The 21,571-nt window shown below is 47.6% G+C and overlaps 1 protein-coding gene across 18 annotated transcripts in view; it reads right to left on the bottom strand.

Annotated features, from left to right (window-relative positions):
* Positions 1–3,597: 3,597 nt before the first annotated feature.
* Positions 3,598–21,571, bottom strand: part of PPFIA4 (PTPRF interacting protein alpha 4) — a 53,993-nt gene continuing 36,019 nt past the window's right edge. For 4 of the 18 annotated variants that reach the window (XM_069545113.1, XM_069545116.1, XM_069545114.1 and 1 more), the window contains 7 exons: positions 21,177–21,239; positions 18,638–18,813; positions 14,127–14,224; positions 13,305–13,480; positions 11,104–11,172; positions 7,239–7,413; positions 4,466–6,388 (listed from right to left, as the gene is read on the bottom strand). In XM_069545113.1, the coding sequence (XP_069401214.1) occupies positions 6,177–6,388; positions 7,239–7,413; positions 11,104–11,172; positions 13,305–13,480; positions 14,127–14,224; positions 18,638–18,813; positions 21,177–21,239 (969 nt within the window). In that variant the 3' untranslated portion in view covers positions 4,466–6,176. Of the gene's footprint in view, positions 4,008–4,465; positions 6,742–7,238; positions 7,414–10,403; positions 10,646–11,103; positions 11,173–13,304; positions 13,481–14,087; positions 14,225–18,559; positions 18,814–20,566; positions 20,594–21,176; positions 21,240–21,571 lie in introns of those variants that run through there. The other 14 variants (XR_011247599.1, XR_011247602.1, XM_069545121.1 and 11 more) reach the window with 12 other exon arrangements.

Here is a 21,571-nt window from a genome sequence, read left to right as displayed (position 1 = left end):
GTCCTCAGTAAGTTCCCCCAAGTAAAACATACCTTTCAATTGTTAGGTTGTGCATTTTTCTTCAGTTGGACAGTCTTACCTCCTTGGAAAGACTGGAGAGGAATACTTAGGTCACTGCCACAACTCTTAGCTCTCCGTGGCTCATTGCCCTTGGAGATGAGGAGGGTAACACGTGTGGGTATCAAATTATTCATTCTTATTATCCAATGCAAACATCGAACTACCCATTCAAGGGGTATCTTTTCCCATCAGATTCATTTCTTCTGGCCCTGGCACCTTCCAAGCTCCTAGGGGGATACAATCCCACCGCATTCAGTTGCCCAGTAAGTGGTCATGGTCTGACCAAGAGAAAGACACTTATCTCTACTAAGGAACTCATAGGTTCTCGGGTTGCTGGATAAGTTTATTTCTTCTCAATTTCAATTGGAATTTGAGGTTGATATTCATAATCTTACAAATGAACAGTTCTCAGCAATGGCTATTAGGGTTGATTGTCAAGTATTGTCATTGTATACTTATTTCTCAGTCTTTAAGTCCTTGAGCCTCCCACCTGGAAGAAACAACTTGCTGGAATTTTCCAAGTGTGAGCATTACTTTACTTTGAGCATTCTTTGGCATTCCCTTTCTTTGGGATTGGAATGAAAACTGACCTTTTCCAGTCCTGTGGCCACTGCTGAGTTTTCCAAATTTGCTGGCCTATTGAGTGCAGCACTTTCACAGCATCATCTTCCAGGATTTGAAATAGCTCAACTGGAATTCCATCACCTCCACTAGCTTCACATTCCACTTGACTTCACATTCCAGGATGTCTGGCTCTAGGTGAGTGATCACACCAGTGTGACTATCTTGGTCATGAAGATCTTTTTTGTACAGTTCTGTGTATTCTTGTCATTTCTTCTTAATATCTTCTGCTTCTTTTAGGTCCATACCATTTCTGTCCTTTATCGAGCCCATCTTTGCATGAAATGTTCCCTTGGTATCTCTAATTTTCTAATTTTCTTGAAGAGATCTCTAGTCTTTCCCATACTGTTGTTTTGCTCTATTTCTTTGCATTGATCGCTGGGGAAGGCTTTCTCTCTCCTTGCTATTCTTTGGAACTCTGCATTCAGATGCTTATATCTTTCCTTTTCTCCTTCTTTTCACAGCTATTTGTAAGCCCTCCCCAGACAGCCATTTTACTTTTTTGCATTTCTTTTCCATGGGGATGGTCTTGATCCCTGTCTCCTGTACAATGTCACGAACTCCGTCCATAGTTCATCAAGCACTCTATCTATCAGATCTAGTCCCTTAAATCTATTTCTCACTTCCACTGTAAAATCACTGCAGGTGGTGATTGTAGCCATGAAATTAAAAGATGCTTAATCCTTGGAAGAAAAGTTATGACCAACCTAGATGCATATTCAAAAGCAGAGACATTACTTTGCCAACAAAGGTCCGTCTAGTCAAGGCTATGGTGTTTCCAGTGGTCATGTATGGATGTGAAAGTTGGACTGTGAAGAAAGCTGAGGGCCAAAGAATTGATGCTTTTGAACTGTGGTGTTGGGGAAAACTCTTGAGAGTCCCTTGGACTGCAAGGAGATCCAACCAGTCCATTCTAAAGGAGATTAGTCCTGGGTGTTCTTTGGAAGGAATGATGCTAAAGCTGAAACTCCAATACTTTGGCCACCTCATGCAAAGAGTTGACTCACTGGAAAAGACTCTGATGCTGGGAGGGATTGGGGGCAGGAGGAGAAAGGGATGACAGAGGATGAGATGGCTGGATGGCATCACAGACTCGATGGACATGAGTCTGGGTGAACTCTGGGAGTTGCTGATGAACAGGGAGGCCTGGCATGCTGCAATTCATGGGGTTGCAAAGAGTTGGACACAACTGAGTGACTGAATTGAACTGGACAGATGTGTGAATGGCAAAGTTTTGTCAAACTGGAGCCTAGACTCATTTATTATTTTCATGGGATAAACATTTGTCATTAAAGCACAGTTCAGTTCCGTTCAGTTCAGTCGCTCAGTCGTGTCCAAGGTCTTATTTGTCATCAAAGCACAGAGACTTTCTTAAATTAACAAATACTTAAGTTTCACATTGAATTACAGATAAAACTCCAATTAATGAGTAACGAGTGAGTTCTTTAGGGAAATCAGCTTAAATTTGGTCTCCAGTGGAAGCACCTGCAATAAATCAAACAGGCTTAATCAAATGCTGCCTAATAATGAACTTTAGGGAATCTGCTAGAATAAAAAGAAGAATTATTTGAAGTCAATATACCAATTGACAGTGTGTAGAGAGGAACTTCTTGGAGTGTTTAGATAATTGGTATGAACTGTGGAACACTTAGAGTACTATTTGCTGCAGTTTAATAAACATCCTTGGGTAACCGAGTTGGCAGCGAAAAACCTTTTAAAGTGCTGCAGGTGGTTGACCAGCTGGAGAGGGAGGTAAAGAAGGTACAATGGAGGGTGAGAGCAGAGAAGCCCCCTCAGTTCAGTTTTACTATTTCATGGGTAAGAGCTAACATGTCACGTCCCCCGGACTTGTCTGAATTCCTGGCCTCTGGGCTCCAGGCTAGGGCTGAGACACCTGGAAGTGAGCTAAGCTCAGGAAGAACTGAAGGGGTGGGACTAGGGTCATGGCTAGGGGCGTACCACCGAGACCCAGATGGGAATTCCAAATGCCACAGTGATTATGGCTGTGCCTCATCCCTCAGCCACAGGCAAACACCAAATTCAGATTCTCTGCCTCTCACTATGCTGGGTACATTCCTAAGAGGAGCAAAGAAAAATGTTCAAGGGAGAAACATATAGAGTCTTCTTTTTCACAAATGCTGATAGAAACCCGACGTCGGGGTCTCATCTCAAACGCAGCCAGTCCAATGTCAAGTTCACATTTCCACATAAGCCTGTTTCATCTACATTTCCCACCCAGTGGATGGCAATGTTAAGAAACAGCAGTTTTCCTGAAATCCTTCAGATCTCATTCCTTTAGCCAACAGGTCACCAAAGTTGGTCAAGTCTTCCTTTCATCATTGAGAGGGTAGTAGGGGACCCCTAGAGGCTTGCAGGCACTAGGCCAGCAACTTCCACTGCCTGTTTGCCACCCGGAATCAAAGGTGGCTTTGTCTTGCTCTCATCCTGCCATCTGTGCCCATGGACTCTGCCATCCCATATCATCGGTGGAATGGTTCCCCTTGAAGATGCAAGGCTGTATTACGCTGCCATCAGGGACTGCACCATTCCAGTGAACAAAGAAAGAAGTCTCCACAAAGAGCAGAGGAGCCGAGTGCTGTAGGAGCGGCAAAGATGAAAGTCTGAGAAAGGCAGGTGGGGGGCTTAGCCTCAAGGTAGGGGCTCAAGCTCACTCAAAAGAAGAGCATATACTGGTAGTGGGTCAGAACTTTTAACAAACTTCTACATAGCTATATCATACCAGTTACATGGTCTCAGCTTTACAATTTTCTGTTCTATAAAATGGTGATGATGATACATCACAGGGTTGTGAAGGTTTGATGAACTAATACATTTACCATGCTTAGAACAGTGTCTGGCACAGAAAAGTTCTCAATTTTTAGATTTAATAATAATCCTCATAAAAACCCTCTGAGATAATGTTAGCTCATTTATTCATTCTAGTATATTCATCTAGGGACACATGAGATCAATGGGATTCACTTAAAGGAGCTTCTTCACAGCCCTGTGGGAAAGACTAGAGAGGACAATGACTAGGCAATATTGTGGTGGGCACAGAGTGCCCAGGTCAAAAAGGGTTGCTGGTTACCTAATTCTGCTGAGGAGAGGCAGGCAGTGCCTCCCAGGTGACGCTTGAAGTGGGTCTGGAAAGTTCACAGCTGCAAAGGCAAGAAACGTATTTGTGCTGCCTTCTTCTGGTGACGGGGCTGGATAGACACATTTCTGAGTTAGGCCGACTCAAGACAGATCTTCCCCCGACCCAGGGATTGAACCCAGGTCTCCCACATTCCAGGCAGACGCTTTAACCTCTGAGCCACCAGGGAAGCCTGAGAGGGAGAGAGGGCATGGGAAAACGTCATGAGAGCCTCTTGTCCTGCCCCAAAGACTTGGATCTCAGATCTAGAGGTGCTGGGGAGTTGCTACATAAGTGCACAGCAGAGTGACATGACTGAAGGGTGTTTAGGATAGAGTTACTTATCCTCTGGCATCAGTGTGAAAGGCTATGAGAATAGTGAAGCAGGCGTGTACAGAGGAAGAGAAGGAAATAAATCAATCCCAGCACTTAGGACTCCTCACTCCTTTTCCTATACTCCCTTGGCACAAGTAACCCAAACATTAACCTATCAATTCCATGGTTATATAAGTAAACAGAAGGTTACTAACTACAAGTTTGAAAAACTCTGCTATTTACATTCCAGCATACAACAGCCCTTAGGACTGTGGAATAAGCTAGATGTATCAGGTAAGTTTGAAGTTTAAAAAAAAAAAAGACCAGAGCCATGTGTATGTTGTCTCAAGACCAGTTTATTTATTGGTATATACACATCCACACTCAACACTCATACACACCCATCCACCCATTCTTGATGCACTGAGCCAGTACAGTGCTGAGAAGGGACCTGATAAGACACAGGAAGCTGATGGGAGCAGGGAGGGTATGGGCCACTGGTGAGTCTCCAGCTAAAAAGTATACTGATGGTGAGGCAGAAGATACACCAAGACAAGAACCTTCCATCACTGTATGCATAACCTTGCTGAAATATATCCCAAGATACCCTGAACAGACCTGGATCCTGCTAGCTGCTGGCTTATGATATAACCAATTAAGATAGGGTTAAGCCACAGAGGAGACGCTGGGACTAAATTTCCCACATAGCTGGCCCATCAGAGTTCCCTGAAGGAATCAGATGGCCTTATGGTCTCTGATTGTGAATTCATCAATCACAGGAATCTGGGGCTCCTCCATAATCTTAACATCCATTACCCAGAGACAGGGGCTTTTCATCTCCATCTGACTCGTTCTCTGCTCAAGAACTCCTCCAGCTCCATTGCCAGTGGCCTGACAGGAAGGGCAGGCAACAATGAGAGCAAGGGCAGGCGAACATCTTGTCCAGATGCATGGAAGCCCGCCCAGCGCCAGCGCTCTGCAGCAGAAGGCTGTGAGCGCGCCACCGCCCCAGGCTCCATCACTGCTTCTAGACGGGGTTCCCTGACCCTTCATCCGACCTGCTGGCCCAGCCCCTGCTCAGACCCAAACCATCAGCCTGCAAACTAGCTGCTCAGCCACCGGAAGGCTGGCACTGTGCTGGCCACTCTCCAGGTAACACGCCCCAGGTACTTTTCCTCTCCTCTCACTAGGAGAAGCTCTGGGTTCCATCAACTCACCCTAAACTTGGGTTCCAAATACTTCCAAGCACCTTGGCAGGAGAAGTATGTGGGTGAAGAAGAACTTATTGGAAATGACATTCCTACCAAACCACGACCTATATCCCTCAGCCCTAGAGGCAACCACGCTGCTGGGGAAAGCAACTGAAACTGGGCAGGTCTCAGGAATTTCTGGAGGCAGCCCCTGAACACCAAAAGCATCTTGAACTACGGTGACAGTTTGGGGACAAGCAGGAGAATGACAGTCTTCAAGAACACTGGATTTCCTGGACCTAGGGCATGATTCACTAAAGGGGAAGCTTTATTTTCTTGCTAGGAGATCGGGGAAGGAAGCCTCAGATTACCTTTTTCCCAAACCAGATTTTAAGGTCAGTGTATTAGTATGTACTCAACCCACTCATTAGGTACATGTTTGTAGGGCTGGGGTTATCAAAGAAGTGGGCCACAGGGGGACAGCAAGGGAAGAAATACTGGGAGCACAGCTGGCAGTTCATGGTTAGCTCTGTTCTGCCCCAGAGCCAAGATCCTTCTCCCTCCAGCCCAGCAGCAGCTCGACGCTACAGCTGGGGCAGGAGGCAATTCCTGCTGCCACCTGGGCTTAGAGCTACCACAGGACGTCGGCTCTCCCTCTAGCTGACCTGCCTGCAACCTCTCAAGGGGCAGGAGGGCTGAATTTCCCCATGCTTATGCTTGACGTTTGGGATTCAACTTAAACCAGGGCCTACAATCTCCACCTGAGCCTTCCTTCTTCCCAGGTTCATCATCCTGAGAAAGAATGGGGCCGTCTACGTCTCCCAGCCCCCAAAGAGGTCCTGAAGGTGTGGCAGCAGCTACAAAGTGCGGATGAGTCGGGGGAGGGAAAACGGTGGGGAAGGGGGGGTTGCCAAAAGCAGACGTAGGCCATCTAGTGCAACCAAGAGACAGACAGAAACCAGAAGGCCAAATAACCCAAGCAAGGAAGTCTGAAGCGCCCTTTCCTTGGAAGGGCCACCCCAGCCCTTGGTGCTGCATCCTGGTCTCCGGTGGAGTGTGTGGTCCAGACCTGTTAGATGCAGAAGACGGGAAGCGGAGTCCGTCTATCTCCGGCTGCCTTCCTCTCCCTGCTGCAGACCCACAAGCATGGACGACCTGGCTGCCTCACACCACCAGGAAACCCAGACACATCCCAGAGAGCCTTACAAGGGACTCACGGTGGACTTGGGGTAGCGGGATGCTGAGGGGTAGACGAGTACATTCTGAGAGAGGAGACTAGGAGCCCTGGGAGTAAGGGGGAACCAGCAGGACGGTAAGGGCTATCCGAGCCTGTGAAACCAAGCAGGAGGAAGCTGGCCTTCCGGGGCTGTGGCTAGTCCCGGAAGGCGGAGAGCATGTGTCCGTAGAGATAGTGGGAGCGAGCTGAGAGAGAGAGAGAAAGGCATTTGCGCAGTGAGTTGAGAGCGACCCCCTGGGAGACGGGTTGCAAGGTATCTGCGGCGTGCTTGCAAGCTTGAAGCGCCCCAGACCTGAGAAAGCAGTAAGAGCAAGCGGCAGTGGGCGCGAGCAGCGTGGAGCAGCAGGGCCGGCCCGCCAGCCACGGGCGCGGGGAAGCCTCGAGCCGGCGGACGGCGGGCCGCGGAGCGCCTGCGCCCCGACCCCGGCTCCCTCACCCCGAGCCGCGGGCACAGCCGCGAAGGACCCGGGGCGGGAGGCGGGCTCAGCAGGAGTAGGTGCACTGCTGGGGTCTCCAGTCTCCGCGCCCCCGCTGTCCGGACTAGGAGTCGACAGCCGCCGCGGAACACAGAGCGACGGTTAGCGAGCTCGCAGCTCGCCGGTGGAGCCCTCCCGCCCGCGGCCGCGTTAACAGCGCCAGCCCGGAGCGGCGCAGCGCGCCCCGCCCGCCCGCCCGCGCTCACCTTCAGGCGTGATCTTCCGCGGGGACGGTGGAGGCGGCACGGGCCCCATGGTGGACGCGCGGAATGTTGTCGGGAGCGTGTCGGCCGCGGCGCTGAGCGGGGCGCGGCCGTGGGGGTCCCGCGGGCGGAAGCGTTTCCTCCAGGAGGGCGCGCGGCGGAGCGCCTGGTCTTCCCCCTGCACCGGGGGGCGCGCAGAGGCCCGGGGCTAGGGCGCTATGGCCGCCCTTCGTCCCTGCCTGGGAGGGCAGGCAGTGCCTGTTCTAGGGCTACCTTTCCCTTCAGAAACAACGGAGCAAGGTCACGTCGCGTTTCCGGCCCTCCGCCTTTCCCTGTGGAAAATGACTGGACGAAGCGGATGGCTCCGGAGAGCCCTTGCGACTCTGAAGGCCCCTGTGTCTAGGCGAGGTGCGGTCCCCTGTTCAGATCTGACATCCTGCAGTTTAACTCAGTTTCCCTGTCGCCTCAATCATCTCAAAGTGGGCTTGGGATAACCGCTGACCTTTAAAGTATCCCTCCTCTCAGCCTCATGCTTGGGAAGTGGTCAACAGCCAGGCTCCATGCACTCCTTCCTGCCCTTCTGGAGACTCAATATGGCTGCAGCCCCAGTGTCCTGGAGGAGTGCTGGGTCAGGAGCCAGGAGACCTGGCTTCCATTTTACTAGCTGTGTGACCCTCATAGGTGACCTCTCTGAGCTTCAGTTTCATTATCTATAAATGTACAGGCTGCCTATATGCTGGATCTGGGGAGAGCAGTGACAAGGCTGGGTCAGGCAGATGGCCAATCTGAATAGGCTCTTTCAAAGGAGGCAGTGGACAGCAGTCCCCTGCTACCTGCCCGCTGTATTGCCAGGCAAGCCTCCAAAATAACTCTCTCTGCCAAAGGGCACCCAGAGCCATAACCCTACAGGATGTCCCTCTGCACAAGCCTCCCAACCCACCCTTCAGAGCCTACATCCACCCTCCGTGGCGGCCATGCCTAAAACCGCTCAGCCCTTGTGTTGGCAGAACTGTTGCAGGTAGAGCGCTACCAGCGGGACTGAGAGACACCAACCCACCAATTCTCACCTCAACAACCTCTCCCAGCCCCATTAGGGTTTGCTGCTCCTGCCCCGAGTAGGCCAAATGTTCCCATCAGTTCTTAGCACCATGTATCTCTGCCATAGCATTTTAAAATGTACTGATGAGCTTATGTCATCAATTTATTTCTCTTCTCGTCTTCCTTCTCTCCCCCACCTCCACTTTCAAATTCTAATCATGGGGCAGAGATTTTGTTTGTTTCAACCAGTATATTCCCCAGCCTCTGAGTAGTGCCTGGGAACACTGTAGGTACTCAATAAATAATTATTAAATGGCAGCTGGCTCCCTACGCACACATCCCACCCCTGAGTTTATGCGGAACTTTCCTCATCAGTTCTGTCTTCCCTATGACCCTATCCTTATCCTAGTCCCGAGACTCTTCTCTTCTGCATGCTTTCTCTCCATTTCCACCTTTAGCCAACACTAAGGTCTTTCTGTTTTTCTCCCCTGTCCTGTAATAGGCATTCTTTCTACTCAGCATCTCCTCATTTCCCTTGAGTCCTGCTATCCCTGTACAGGAGAACTGGATCTAGCCCTCCAGGGCCTTAAAGCTTGAGAAGGGAAACCAAGAACCAGAACTGTCAGAGAACACAGTTCCAAGAGACAACCCAAGATTGCTTATGTGTACTAGATGGCTGGACAGGAGGCAGGCTCTTGGATCTCCAACCTCCCCCCCCTGCTACTGTCCCATAGCCCCAAATCTCATATTATTCATGGGACCTGGCATTCTACTTTAAGCTTCCTTTTAAAAAATCAGTTCTCTCCAGCCCTACATCCAACTGCATCCCAGAAAGACCACTACATTGCCAAGATAATATCACCTACTCAATAACTCCACCTTAATGTCTGAAGCCTGGTATCTCCACTTTTAGGAGGCAATGGAATGTAGGAAAAAGAATACAGGAATCAGATACACTTTTGCTCGAGACTTGCTCTGCCACATACCAGCCTGTGACTGTAGATAAGTTACCTGTGACAGCAAGTTACCTCTTGATCTTCAATTTCATCTGTAAGATAATAACCTGTCTCATGTGATTATTACCAGCATAAAATAAGATGTCTGCCATCACTTCACTACCATGCCTTGCCCCATGCCTGGCTTTGCATAGGCATTCAAAGACTATTTTTGTCAGGACTGAAGGAGTAAAGAGTTTTCTAAATTAGAAAGCACCATTCAAAGATTTATGAGAAAGCTATATCAAAGAAAGCTTAGATCCTAGCGTATGGGAAATAAGTAGGAAGGTCCTCCTTGTAGGAGCATTAGGAAGATTCAGATCTTAGAACGGGGACACCTAGTGGGGTTTGGCAGTTTATCTCTTTGACTGAAATGCACACACACACACACACACACACACACACGTGTGTGTGTATGGTAAATAACACACTCCAAATTTCAAGGTACCTCTGTGAAGAAAACAGCCCTTTACAAATTCTGTGTGTTTCTAAGTGTGTCCTATCTACCAAGGCAGAGCAGGAATATGTTAAACCCAACCAAGAAAAGATTAACTGATAAGTAGGTAACACTATTGGTGTCCCATAAGGAGGCCCCGGAGTCTAAAGAGAGGCACTGATGGGGTGGGGGTGCAAACAAAGGGAAGCTGCACAGAAAGTGGGGATCAGCAGGTCTAATTGAAGATGGAGAAACTAAAAATAAATAGTCTGGGCTCTTTTTTAACTTGTTTGAAACCAAGGCAGGTAAGGCGGACCTGACAGGGAGGGCAGGCAAGGCTGATGATAGGAAAGTGAGTAGGGAGGTGGAAGGGGAGAGAAGGCAGGCACTGAGGGGACTGTGTCCTCAGGAAACCTATGTGTTAGCAGGCATCTCTTACAGAAGGATTACGGCCAGAACTCAGGAGTCTTTCCAGAAACAGTCCAGCCTAAACTTGAGAGGAAGGCCTGACAAAATCTACTTGGAAGAGACTGTTTCTTCAGTGACCAGGGTACATGAGTAAAACTAGAGGGGAAGCTGGGATGATTGCAGCCTGAGCCATGTGTTTAACTACGTCACACTGAACTGAGGAGCATGTGAGCAAACCTGTCATTGAATGACCTCAGCGTAACTTCCACCTCCAAACAATCACACTGCTGGGCGGGTTAGAAACTTTATGAACAGGCTGGAGATGTGCTTTGCTGACAACACTGAAAAGAGGAGGTCTAAGAGATAAGGTCTAAGAGATAAGGTCTAAGAGGAGGTCAGAGAAGGCAGTGGCACCCCACTCCAGTACTCTTGCCTGGAAAATCCCATGGATGGAGGAGCCTGGTGGGCTGCAGTCCATGGGGTCTCTAAGAGTCGAACACGACTGAGCGACTTCACTTTCACTTTTCACTTTCCTGCATTGGAGAAGGAAATGGCAACCCACTCCAGTGTTCTTGCCTGGAGAATCCGAGGGACGGAGGAGCCTGGTGGGCTGCCGTCTATGGGGTTGCAGAGTCGGACAAGACTGAAGCGACTTAGCAGCAGCAGCCAAAGCAAGAGATACAGTAAAAGGTATGATCCCAAAGAGATTGCCTTTGGGGGAAACCTCTGAGCTTCTGTAGTTAGGAGGTTTGGGGCACAGAGTTTGAAAATGCTAGAGGTTCAAGGAAGGAGTTTCATAGAGACTTCTCTAGGCCTATTGCTAGGCCTGTTTCTGCCTCCTCAACCCCCTGACATCATCCCCATCCTGTATGGCTCGCCTCTTTTAGGTTACTCCACCAATCATCAACCCAAGGAAAGAACTCATGAACTTCAATGAAGCAGCAGTGACCACAAAATCTTCAAGGTCCCCAGTTCACAGTCAGGTACTCACATCATCCAGCTTCCGGTCTGTGCCCAAAGCCAACAGGTTGTTGAACTCTCTCTCCAACACTTGGCGTGCCTAGAGTCCACAAGGTGAGACAGGGGGAGTAGGGAGGGGCTATGGTTAATGACTTCCAATACCATCTTTCACCTGTTTCGTAGGGAGTACAAGGGTAGAGATGGGGTTTTCAGTTCATTTAACCCATTGGCCTTTGATACTGTTCCTTTAGGCCTGACCTTGGTGTCCTCCTACAAGTCAAACTGTAAACCTTAGGATTTTTTCATATGGAGCTAATTAGAAAACTATAATTAAAAAAAAAAAACCAACTATAGAACACATGGATGGACAGGCTTCACCTACTGGGGGAAAAAACCAACAGTTTGTCTATAAGGGAATATCATGGCATATTACTTCTCTGAAGGGGTAAATATGCATGGAGAACATGGATAATAAAGATTTATTTAGATTATACAAATGTATTTTATGAGGTTCCAAATAAAAATTTTAACTTAGGAGACTGCTCAGTCATGGATATTGGTAGCCCTTAGGCTCTGTGGGGCATGAAGGCCTTCTGTAGGCCACTTTAACTCACTAGGAGATTTGAGAAATGCCAGAAACAAGGAAGTTTTCAAAATTGCCACCAGATATTTTTAACCATTTTTAATGAAGGATTCCTTATTGGATCAGATCCTACTTCCCTTAATAGCTAAGCTAAATGAATGGGTCAGAAAAACAAGAATGGTTAGAGAGCAACAGAGGGGTAGCCCTGCCACTGTTTACAGCTGTACTGCTATCCACAAAAACTGGATGTATGTAGAGACAGGAAACAAGATAAAACAAGCCCATTTCTGAGTAGAAAATACTAACCATAGAATTCTGTGAGGATGGTCTTTTTTGGTAATGGGAACATTTTTATAAACGATCAAAAAGGAGATGCAGTTAATTTTCAAGTATCCAGATGACACTGTTCCCCTGGGTAGTGAAAAATGACTACGAAGCTGTGTAAGTGGGCAAGAAGGCGACCAATGAGGCTGGAGGTGGACACTCATAGAGATATTGCATTTCGTGGGGAAATCTCAGCTCTCCCTAGAGAACAAGGGGAATCTGTGTGATCCATTCGGACTGGTGGGGATGGGTCACTGTAAAGAGACTACAGGACACCCTGGGCTTGTGTGCTGCCATCACCCCTAAAAGGCCAACACACCACCAAAATTACGAGACAATTCAACACTACCTTGCACAAGCAAAAACTTGTCTGTTCCCAGAATAGCTTGTGCAGCTCTGGTGGTTGAATTTCAGAAGATATATGACAGCTGCAAACAGTCCAGACAAGGGTAGCTAAAATGATCAGGGCATGGAAACAACTCTATATGAGAAAGGCTAAAAGAATTAAGACCACTCTGTCTGGAAAGACAAAGCCTCAGACCCAGAGGTAGCACAATCAGGGTTTATGAAATGACAGAAAGTAGAACTAGTCAAAAACAAACATCTGTACCAAATCATAGACAATTAGGATGAGACAGTTGTCCTCCCCAGGGGGAGCCCAATGTGAATTCCATTTAGGAGAAATAAGATCAGGAAGTACTTTACACAACAGGTAGTAATTCTAGAGTCCATTATCCACAGGAAGTTAAAAAGGTCAAACATAAGTAAGTTCAAGAGAATTTAGATATATTCTTAGATGATAGCTCCATAATAAATATGAAATGTAATGGAAGGAGATGTCTAATCTTTTGAGCTGTTGATAGGGAGACAAAGCCTTGGCATGGAGCAGCTCTGGGCTGTATTATTTGGTATATTTAGCTTTCTTAAACCTAGGGACCCAGGAGCAGATCCCTAGGATGGGAAACAAAGGAGATACAGGTTCTCTGGTCCTTTTGGGCCCTAGGGCTAGGGTTATTCATTTTCCTCTATGAATAGTCAGGTCAGAAAAGCAACTTGAGGAAAGTCTCAACTGCAATGGTGTGGCTGGGAGGAGATGGAGTTGCCCACTGCGGTGGCACCAGGCCTGTGCTGAGCGTGTTCTGTTTGTGAGGAACACTTGTTTCCTAGGGAACTTGGTTATGCACAAGGACCACTTGGAGGTTTGAGGACATTTGTGATCCCCTCTAGGACAGGCCTCCCGCCGATCCATAAACCTATGCATATCAGAGGGAGAGAAAGCAAGAGAAAGGGAGACCGAGATTGGGACTGATGACAAGGATGCCCACCTGGGTATTTTGTGTGGGTATCTGGAGAACCAGAGCCAGTGTATTGTGGTCGAAGTTCTCATCCAGGGCCAGCAAAGCGCCATGCACACCACTCTCATGGAGGTTTCCTGCGTAGTCCCGGAGCCCAATAGACTGGACCCAATGAATTACCTGGTCATTGGTCCAGACTAGCACATCTGGAGGGTGGGGGCAGAAAAGCAGCAGAGACAGGTGTGGCCAAGGCCTCTCCAGGGACAGAAATGGAGGTCCCTGGACCCAGATCCCCAGTCTCCCGTTTGTATCGGCTCCTACCCACTCCCACCCCCCTTAACTTTCCACATCTTCTGTCTTCCCTGGCACCTGAGCTCTTGGAGAACCAGCCCATACTACTCCATTCTTGTCAGCCTGCAGGTTCAGGCCAATAGGCTTTCTCCCCAGAGGCCCTGTGTCAGGCATCCCCTGTCTCTAAGCAGGCATGGCCCTTTTCTTAGTCTTTCTACCTTCAAGGTCTCTCCCAAGACTTGCCTTTCTTTCTGGTCAAACCCCACCCACAGCAGCAAGTTTTCTGAGCACTTTCTCACATCCTTGCATTTGTCTGGTTGGTGGTCCTGTCTTGTGTGTGGGGCGGGGGCTGTTTCTTCTCCAACAGATGGCAGCATCCTCTGGGCAGAGCCTGTGCCTCCCTACAGGCTCTGCCTTCTCCCTCAGATTTGGATCTCCGCTGTGGCACAGGATGCCTCTCCTGTCTTCCCTCAGCCAGAGGCCAGGTCCGTGCAGGCCCTCGTCCCCCCAGGCTGCTTCCACAACCCTCAGAGGCGGCTCCATCGAGTCCGATAGGCTTACCCTTGATCTCATGCTGGCTTTCCTCCCGCCGCTTCTCCAGCTCCTTCCGGTCATAATTCAGCCTCTTCAGGCACATGATGCCATACTGAAGACTGGTTCTGCAGGCACACAGCCCCCCTGAGCCAGAGCCTCAGTGGGGTTGCATTTCAACCTCATCTGCCCCATATCCAGCACCAGTCACAGCACATCCAGACTTACATCCTCCAGCACAAAGAGCATCCCAGCCTGCTCCTTCTCCGCCTTCCCCAGGGCTTAGACATGATCCATTCAAGGGTTACTTCCCTCTCTCTGCCTACCCTACCCATCTTCCCTCTAAGCCAGAGTGTGGGCTTGACTGATGAAGGAAACTTCTTTGAATGATAGCAACATGTCCTTCCCTCTCCAGGGTCTGAAATGACAAAGACCCCTACAGATACTCTTTTGTGTGCCCATTTCATTGAGTCCCTAAAACGGCCTATGGTATGGCCTGCCCCTATAGTGACAGCCCCGCTGTTCCCCAGACATGGCAGACACGCTTGGCCTCTGTGCCTTGGGGCATTTGCAGTGGCTGCTCCTTCTGACTGTGACATCCCTCCCCCTTACACTGCTACATGGCTCACCCTCCTGTCTCCTTTAAGCTTTTGCTCAAATGTATTTCAAGTTGAGTAGTTGTTACCTTGTCCACCTGATTTAAAACTGCAACATCACCAGCATCACCCCCAGCCCATATTCCCAATCCACCTTACTCTGATCTAATTTTTTTCCTACCACCTTTTATCTATTAACATTCTGCATATTTATAATTCCTTGCTATGTCTCCCATTTACAATGTAACTGGAAGCTTTGTTTTGTTCACTGATGTATCTTAAATTCCTAGAATGGTGCTTGACACAGTCCATAAATGTAAACATCATAAATGCTAAATGGATTACATGAAATAATTCACATAAACTATGTTTGGGAACGCATGTAAGAATTAAAGATATTAAATTAAAAAATAAAATAAAATGTATGATTAAAAAAAAAAAAGAAGTAAGTATCTTCATGACTGAAACTGAGCTTTAAAACCAGAAGAAAACGAACTGTATGAAATTCAATAAAAGCTCCAAAATAGTAGGCAAAAAAAAAAAAGTGCTTTAGACTGTACCAGGTGCTTAGTGTGTACTCAGTAAAGAATGACTAAGCCAGGCCAAAACCCAAAGGCTGCAGAAGGGACCCCGCAGGCTATCAGTCCGAGTTCCGACCTAATGCGAGAGTCATCTCTTTAACAACCTTGTGAGTATTATGAACACCTGTGCCTGAACACTTCTGGTGACAGGGAACTCACTACCTCTCAATGCAGCTCATTCCACCTTGAGCAGCTTTCCTTGTAGTGTTCTTTAAACTTGAACACTACTCTGTCATTCAGCCTCTCTGGATTTTATCATCTATAAAGTGGAGGAATAGAATAGAAGGTCTCTTCCAACTTCAACTACTTTTGACTATAGAGGTCATTGCTTTATGAGATTAAATTATGCTGGACTGCTCCCTACTTTTCTTACCTCAGTTCTATCCAGGTAGCCCATATGCCTAGAAAAAAATCCCTTATAGCTCAGAGACACCATTTCTAGGAACTGTTTTCTGGCTCACGACCTTTAAGCCTTTTGGTCCCCTAGAAGGAGGGCAGATGCACACAGACCTAACTGGAAATGCCTCTGTCTAACTGAAATCTTACTAAAATTTCAATACAGTTCCTATGACTTTCAAAAAGCTGCTGTATGGTACAGCAGAAATATAAAGCCCTTAACATCAGATCAGTCTGGGTCTGAATGCCAGCTGTGCCACTCTCCAGCTGAGTGGCACTTGGCATATGTGAAACGGGGGTAGTGCCTTTCCTGCAGAATCACCGTGAGCATTAAAGGTGATCCTGTATGACAGGGTTTAGCCCAGCCCCTGAAATATAAGAGGCACTCAGTAATGGTACCACTCTTAGGAGGACATTGCTGATTACTGTGTGTGTTCTCATATCAATGGAAACCTGCTCAATAGAATACTATGGTCTAAGGAAAAGCACTCTCAGTGAGGTGTCGAGAAAGAATGTTGGCCCCATTCTGCAGCCACTTGACTTGAGGCCTGGTGACAGTCTCTATTGGACTTGTTTTCTCCATCTGTGAAAGAAGTTTTTAAATATCCCTTCCTCACTGTTAAAAAATTATAACTTAAAAAACATTTTTTAAAGATGAGAATATGCTTATGAAATACTAAGTGGAATGAAAGCAGTTACAGACATAATTGAGGTAATAAGGAATGCAGAAATGCTTCATTAACTCTGAAGTACTGACGATTTGGGGCTGCATCTGGAACCATGAGTACAGGCTGAGTCTCTCTCCTGGGACGTGGGCAAAGGGTCAGAGGAAGGCTTCCATAATGCTGGGCAGGGCTGGCCTACCAGATCCTGAAGCAGCCGAGGCACAGCTCAGCTTGGTGGGCAATGGCCCTTCTCTCCCCAGCCCCATCAATCAGCTGCGAGGACAGGTGCAGCTAGGTCTGGCAGCCTCCCAGACTGACAGAGACAAAAGAGTGCCTTTCAGCCCTAGCGGTGGGGGGGAGGGCAGACACAGCTAAGGGTTCCAGCACAGGAGGCTCTCCGGCATGGTGGCACAGTTTGTGTCGGGAAACTTGCATTCTGATGGTATCCCTGAGGGACCCTGGGGTGCTACTCCTTCCTATCCCTCAGTTTCCTCACCCATAAAAATATGGAGGCTAACTAATCTCTTCCAAATATAATTTGTTCTTTATGAGCTGGAGAGACCAAGGGACACCTGCAGACTCCAAATAGAACTTTGAAAAGCTACACACTCTCAGCTGTAACCTTTGACACATTAACCACTCAAGGCAAAAGACCTGGCTCAGATAGTTGGTATGATGTGAAGCTGAATGTTAAAAAGGACTTCCTAAAAACTATAAACTCCTGGAACTATTACCACCCACTTTACTCTTCCACCCAAATGCCAGCTGGGGTCAAGCATATATTTCAAATGAGTGAAGCAGGCTGGAGGGGCTGGGAGGACCTGGGGAATACCTATGTTTTAGGAGGGCTGCCTCCCTAGCTCTAGCTGGTTGTTTCCATGATCCTGTTTTTCAAGAGAAGCCAGACATCCAGAATTCTGTGTAATATTTCCTAATGTTTAAATGTTGGCAACTAAAGTCATAATTTTAAAAATACAATGTAGGCCAAACAAAATGCATTAATGAGGCAAATTCTGCCCTCAGGCTACCAGTTGGTGACCTCCATTGCAGATATTTTTGCACAGAAGATTTGTCAACAAAGAGAAGGACACTGGATAACTTCCTGTACAAAAAGGATGTATGTTTAAAGCTGAGAGGCTCAGATCTAGGATGTTAGCAGAGCAAGAATCCAGATAGAACTTTCTTCTGATCTTGTAAGGAACTAGGCACCTAAAATAGATGCTGGGTTCAGGATGAGTCTTCTCTGGATACATGTAGGGATTCAGCAAGCCCAGTGACAAGAAATAAAATTCATATCTATGAGGAAATTTTTCCCAGTGAAGCTAAAAAGAAATGACTGTGTCTTAAGAGTTGGAGGTGAGAGGATTGAGAGGGTAACAGGCAGGAAGGCCAGGGGTCTCCAAATGGAGGAAATAGGTTACAAGTGTAAGACATTTTTATCTCTCTTAAGTGGCAGGAGGAAACAAACCAGCGATTTTTTTTCTCTTCTCTATACAAATTTAAAAGGAGGTTTCTCTTAAAATTCTGTGTTGCCATAATGACACCTGGTTTCACCTGAAGTTAACTATTCTCAAACCTTGAGTTAACCAATGCATTTTTCTTATGGAAATATTTGTCTTAAACTCTGTTAATGTACTATACATTTATCCCAGACTGTCTTCAAGTCGGTTTCGCCTAATGGCTCAGAATGGACTTGACAAACCACTATGTTATACTCAGACGTTGTTCCCCTAATCTATGTAAACAAAACTATTTGTATGGCAATCTGCCCTTCTACAAGATTCAAGTCAATCGTTTTATGGCCTGGGATGAATAATCTGGTGCCAAGATTATCCCAAAATGCATCTTATGGATGAGGGGCCTGGTGCCATTCTGAGTTTTGAGACATTCCTTTCTTTCATTGACAGACTGCTAGTGACTATATAACATCCAGCTGAAGACTAGCAGGAGGGTACTCTTTCTGCCCCCTTCTGATGCCTATGTCAGAAGCTTTCTCTATCTCCGTTATACTTTAATAAAACTTTATTACACAAAAGCTCTGAGCGATCAAGACTCATCTCTGGCCCCGGATTGAATTCTTCTCCTCTGGAGGCCAAGAATCCTGGTGTCTTTTCATTCAGCAACAACCTTTCAGGACTAAACCCTCAAACTGCAGTGGAGACAAAGATTTTACTTTCCCTAAATGGAGATCTGTCACTATCCCAAACTGGTAAAGAAAAAAGCACCTCTATTCCTGGAGACAGACCCCCAGAACTGGGGGAGACCTGTGCTGGGAGGCGGCCATGGGCTCCAGCCTGGCTCACCGGTGGGAGCTGTCCACCATCTTCAGGTGGACCCGCAGGTCCTTCTTGGTGAGGTGATCCAGCATGCGAGCATCCACGAGGCACTCCATGAAGTAGCTGCGGTACTGGGGGAGCCCCAGGCTGGGGAGCCACTGGTTCCCAATCCACTCGTGGTTCATATCCCCATAGACCAGGGTCTGAGGAACAAGATGGAGGAGGATGGGGGCAAAGGCAGCGTCAGCAGGTTGCCGCTAGCGTATTGTTGAGAGAAGTCTTACTCCGGTGTCCATGGCAATTCAATAAAATCGCAGCTTACTTTCACTGAGAGGCTGGGGAACAATGTCTGAGTATAACATACTGATTTGTCAAGTGGGAGGTGGGGATTTTTAATGGGATTTTTTAAACCCTGAAATGATGTATTTCTACTCACTTATCAATTATCAACAGTAATGAAAAGAAGCATCTATCTAGGCAGCAGATAATAGGAACTCCTTCCCATTAACTTGAAAGGCATTTGTGGTGCTGTAAGGCCGACTTGCCCTCCTGATTTCCAGTCAGCCACAAGCCTGCTGAGTCCAAGGGTCAGGCTGCTTTATAGAGGACCTGGCTAAGAAAGCCAGTCTTTCTTGGGAAACTGTCTTCATATGGTCCATAAGGGATTGTGTTTGACTAGAGATGTAAAAAAAAAAATGAAGTAAGGTGACCTGTGCCTGAATAGCCAGCGCTCTTCTCTAAGGCTTGGTGGATGTCTCTCCAGAAATCCTCTAGGTCCTTTGTATGCTGCCTCCCCAACCCCAACACAGCATGTGCACCACCCCCGACCCAGTCTGGTTCTGAGAGGCCTGCTCCAGTTAGTCACTGCCTCCTGTCTTGCGGGCAGGGACCTCTCTGACCATCTACCCTTAGAAAGAATTTTAACGGCAACCCTCCATCACTCTTTTTACCTAATCTGATTATTTTTTAGAACTGAAAATTTTATCTTCATTATCTTTTAAAAAATAGTTCATACATATAAAATATATGCAGCATATGTTCATTGTGAAGCATAAAGATGAAGTTAACATCTCTGGATGTCATCCACTGCGGCCTCCATCCCTGTGTCTTCCCCAGCTTGTGCCCTGCTCCCTCAAGAGGAAACACCTCTCCTGAGTTTTCTATCATTCCCCTGCTTGAGAAAATGTTTTATTGGTTCTTATGGTCACTGATGCGTACTTCTTTAAATAATATAATTACATTTGCTTGGTTGAGAGTTTTAATAGAAAATCTTTTGGGAATTATAGTTTTCATGTTACATTATATGTGTGTCATTTATTTCCTCTGCTGAATAGTATTTTACTGTGACAATATACTGTAACTGATCAGTCCAGTCTACTATTGCTGCTGTTGCCCAGTAAGTATAAACAGTGCTGCTCTGTGCTTCATTTTAATTCATGGCACTCATATCTATCTGACATACTGTCCATTTATTTATTTACTGTCTATCTCTCCACTAGAATATAAACCCCAGGAGGGCTAAGTTTGCTTACTTCTGTAGAGCAAGGCCTAATACCTAGTAGCTGCTCAACAAATCCTTGCTAAGTGAATGAATGAAAGCCCTTTGCTAAGCTCACCAGGGGTACCCCCAAGAGGGTCAGGAGGAGGAAGAGGATTCATACAAACGATCTCAATACTCCTGGGAAGGCTGTCAAACTGAGGGGAAGAGGCAGGCATGCTGGGGGCACAGCCATCCAAGGCTCCTCACCTGCCATGGTGAAAACCAGAGGTAATGAAAGGGGACTGAGGAAGGGAGGAGGCGGGGCTTCAGCAGAGGAGAAAACCTGTGCCCAGGGCTATTCGTGTGAAGAGGGACCTAAAAGACCAGGGCTCAGAGTCCTCCAGGAGCAAACCTGCTGGGAGAACACCACCCCAAACTGCTGCGAGGTGGTTCTGAACAAGGGGGCAGGGTCTTACCTGAGCCCAGCTGCCCTCCTCACTGTCCTGGGAACAAGTGCAGCATGTCGGGGGAAAGAGGCAAAGTCAAGAAACCTGGCAGCCTCCACCCAAGGCCCCATCAGGAAGAAAGAGCAGACACCCCAGCAGCGGGATGGGTGACTAGGGAAAACTTGCTAGGATGGTTTCAGCACAGAAGGCTGGTGCACATGCCTGCGTTTGCAGTGAAAGGGGATCAAATGTGTGTGTGGCAGAATCATAGCCAGCCAAGTTCCCAGGTCCTCATCACCTTCCCTGTTCTTTCCCCAAGGATCCAGCGCAAGGGCAAAGACTGGCTTCATGTCTGTAGCCGGGCTAGATTTTCCCAAGTCCTCCTCTTCTCTGCAGTACATCAGGAGCCTAGCGTGAGCCTGTGAGCCCCCTGGGGTGCACCCCACCCCCACCAACTGTTTCCATTCTCACTTCTTTCCCACCAACCTACCACTCTGAGAGCAGAACTCCATCAAACAGCAGGGATCCCAATCTTATACTGAATCAGCTGCAACCCCCTTTGACTTCCTATAACCTTCCCCTCATCCTCATGCAAGTCATCAGTCCTAACCCCAGACCCAGGACCCAGGACCTGACTCACTGTTTTAGTGGATGCTGCCAGAGTTTCCATCTCTTCGTGGGTGACCCAGACATTCCCAGAAGACTGCAGGCAGAGAAGAAACCTAGCTGGTCCTGTGTGGGGGTGCCTAGGCTCCCTATCAGGCTGAGAGCCTCAAGGACAAGGACAGAGCTGCCTTCCCCAAGTCCTATCACAGGCCCAGCCCAGAATTCTGCACTCTAGCTCTGAGCAGCTCTCTTTTATTACCATGTCTGCACTGCTTAGCACAGTGTCTGGCACACAGAAGTACTCAGCAAATGTTTTCTGAATGAATATGAGTAAATGGTGTGTATCTGGTATAAGGACTAACCCAATCACAGAGATGGACTACAGTGAAAGATTTCCTCTGGGCCTCTATGGAGAGGTTTACATTCTTC

This window comes from Ovis canadensis, chromosome 12 (genome assembly GCF_042477335.2).
Source record: "Ovis canadensis isolate MfBH-ARS-UI-01 breed Bighorn chromosome 12, ARS-UI_OviCan_v2, whole genome shotgun sequence".
Lineage (NCBI taxonomy): Eukaryota > Metazoa > Chordata > Mammalia > Artiodactyla > Bovidae > Ovis > Ovis canadensis.
The sequence above is the reverse complement of the archived record's forward strand: the minus strand, read 5'-3'. Positions and strand labels throughout refer to the sequence as shown.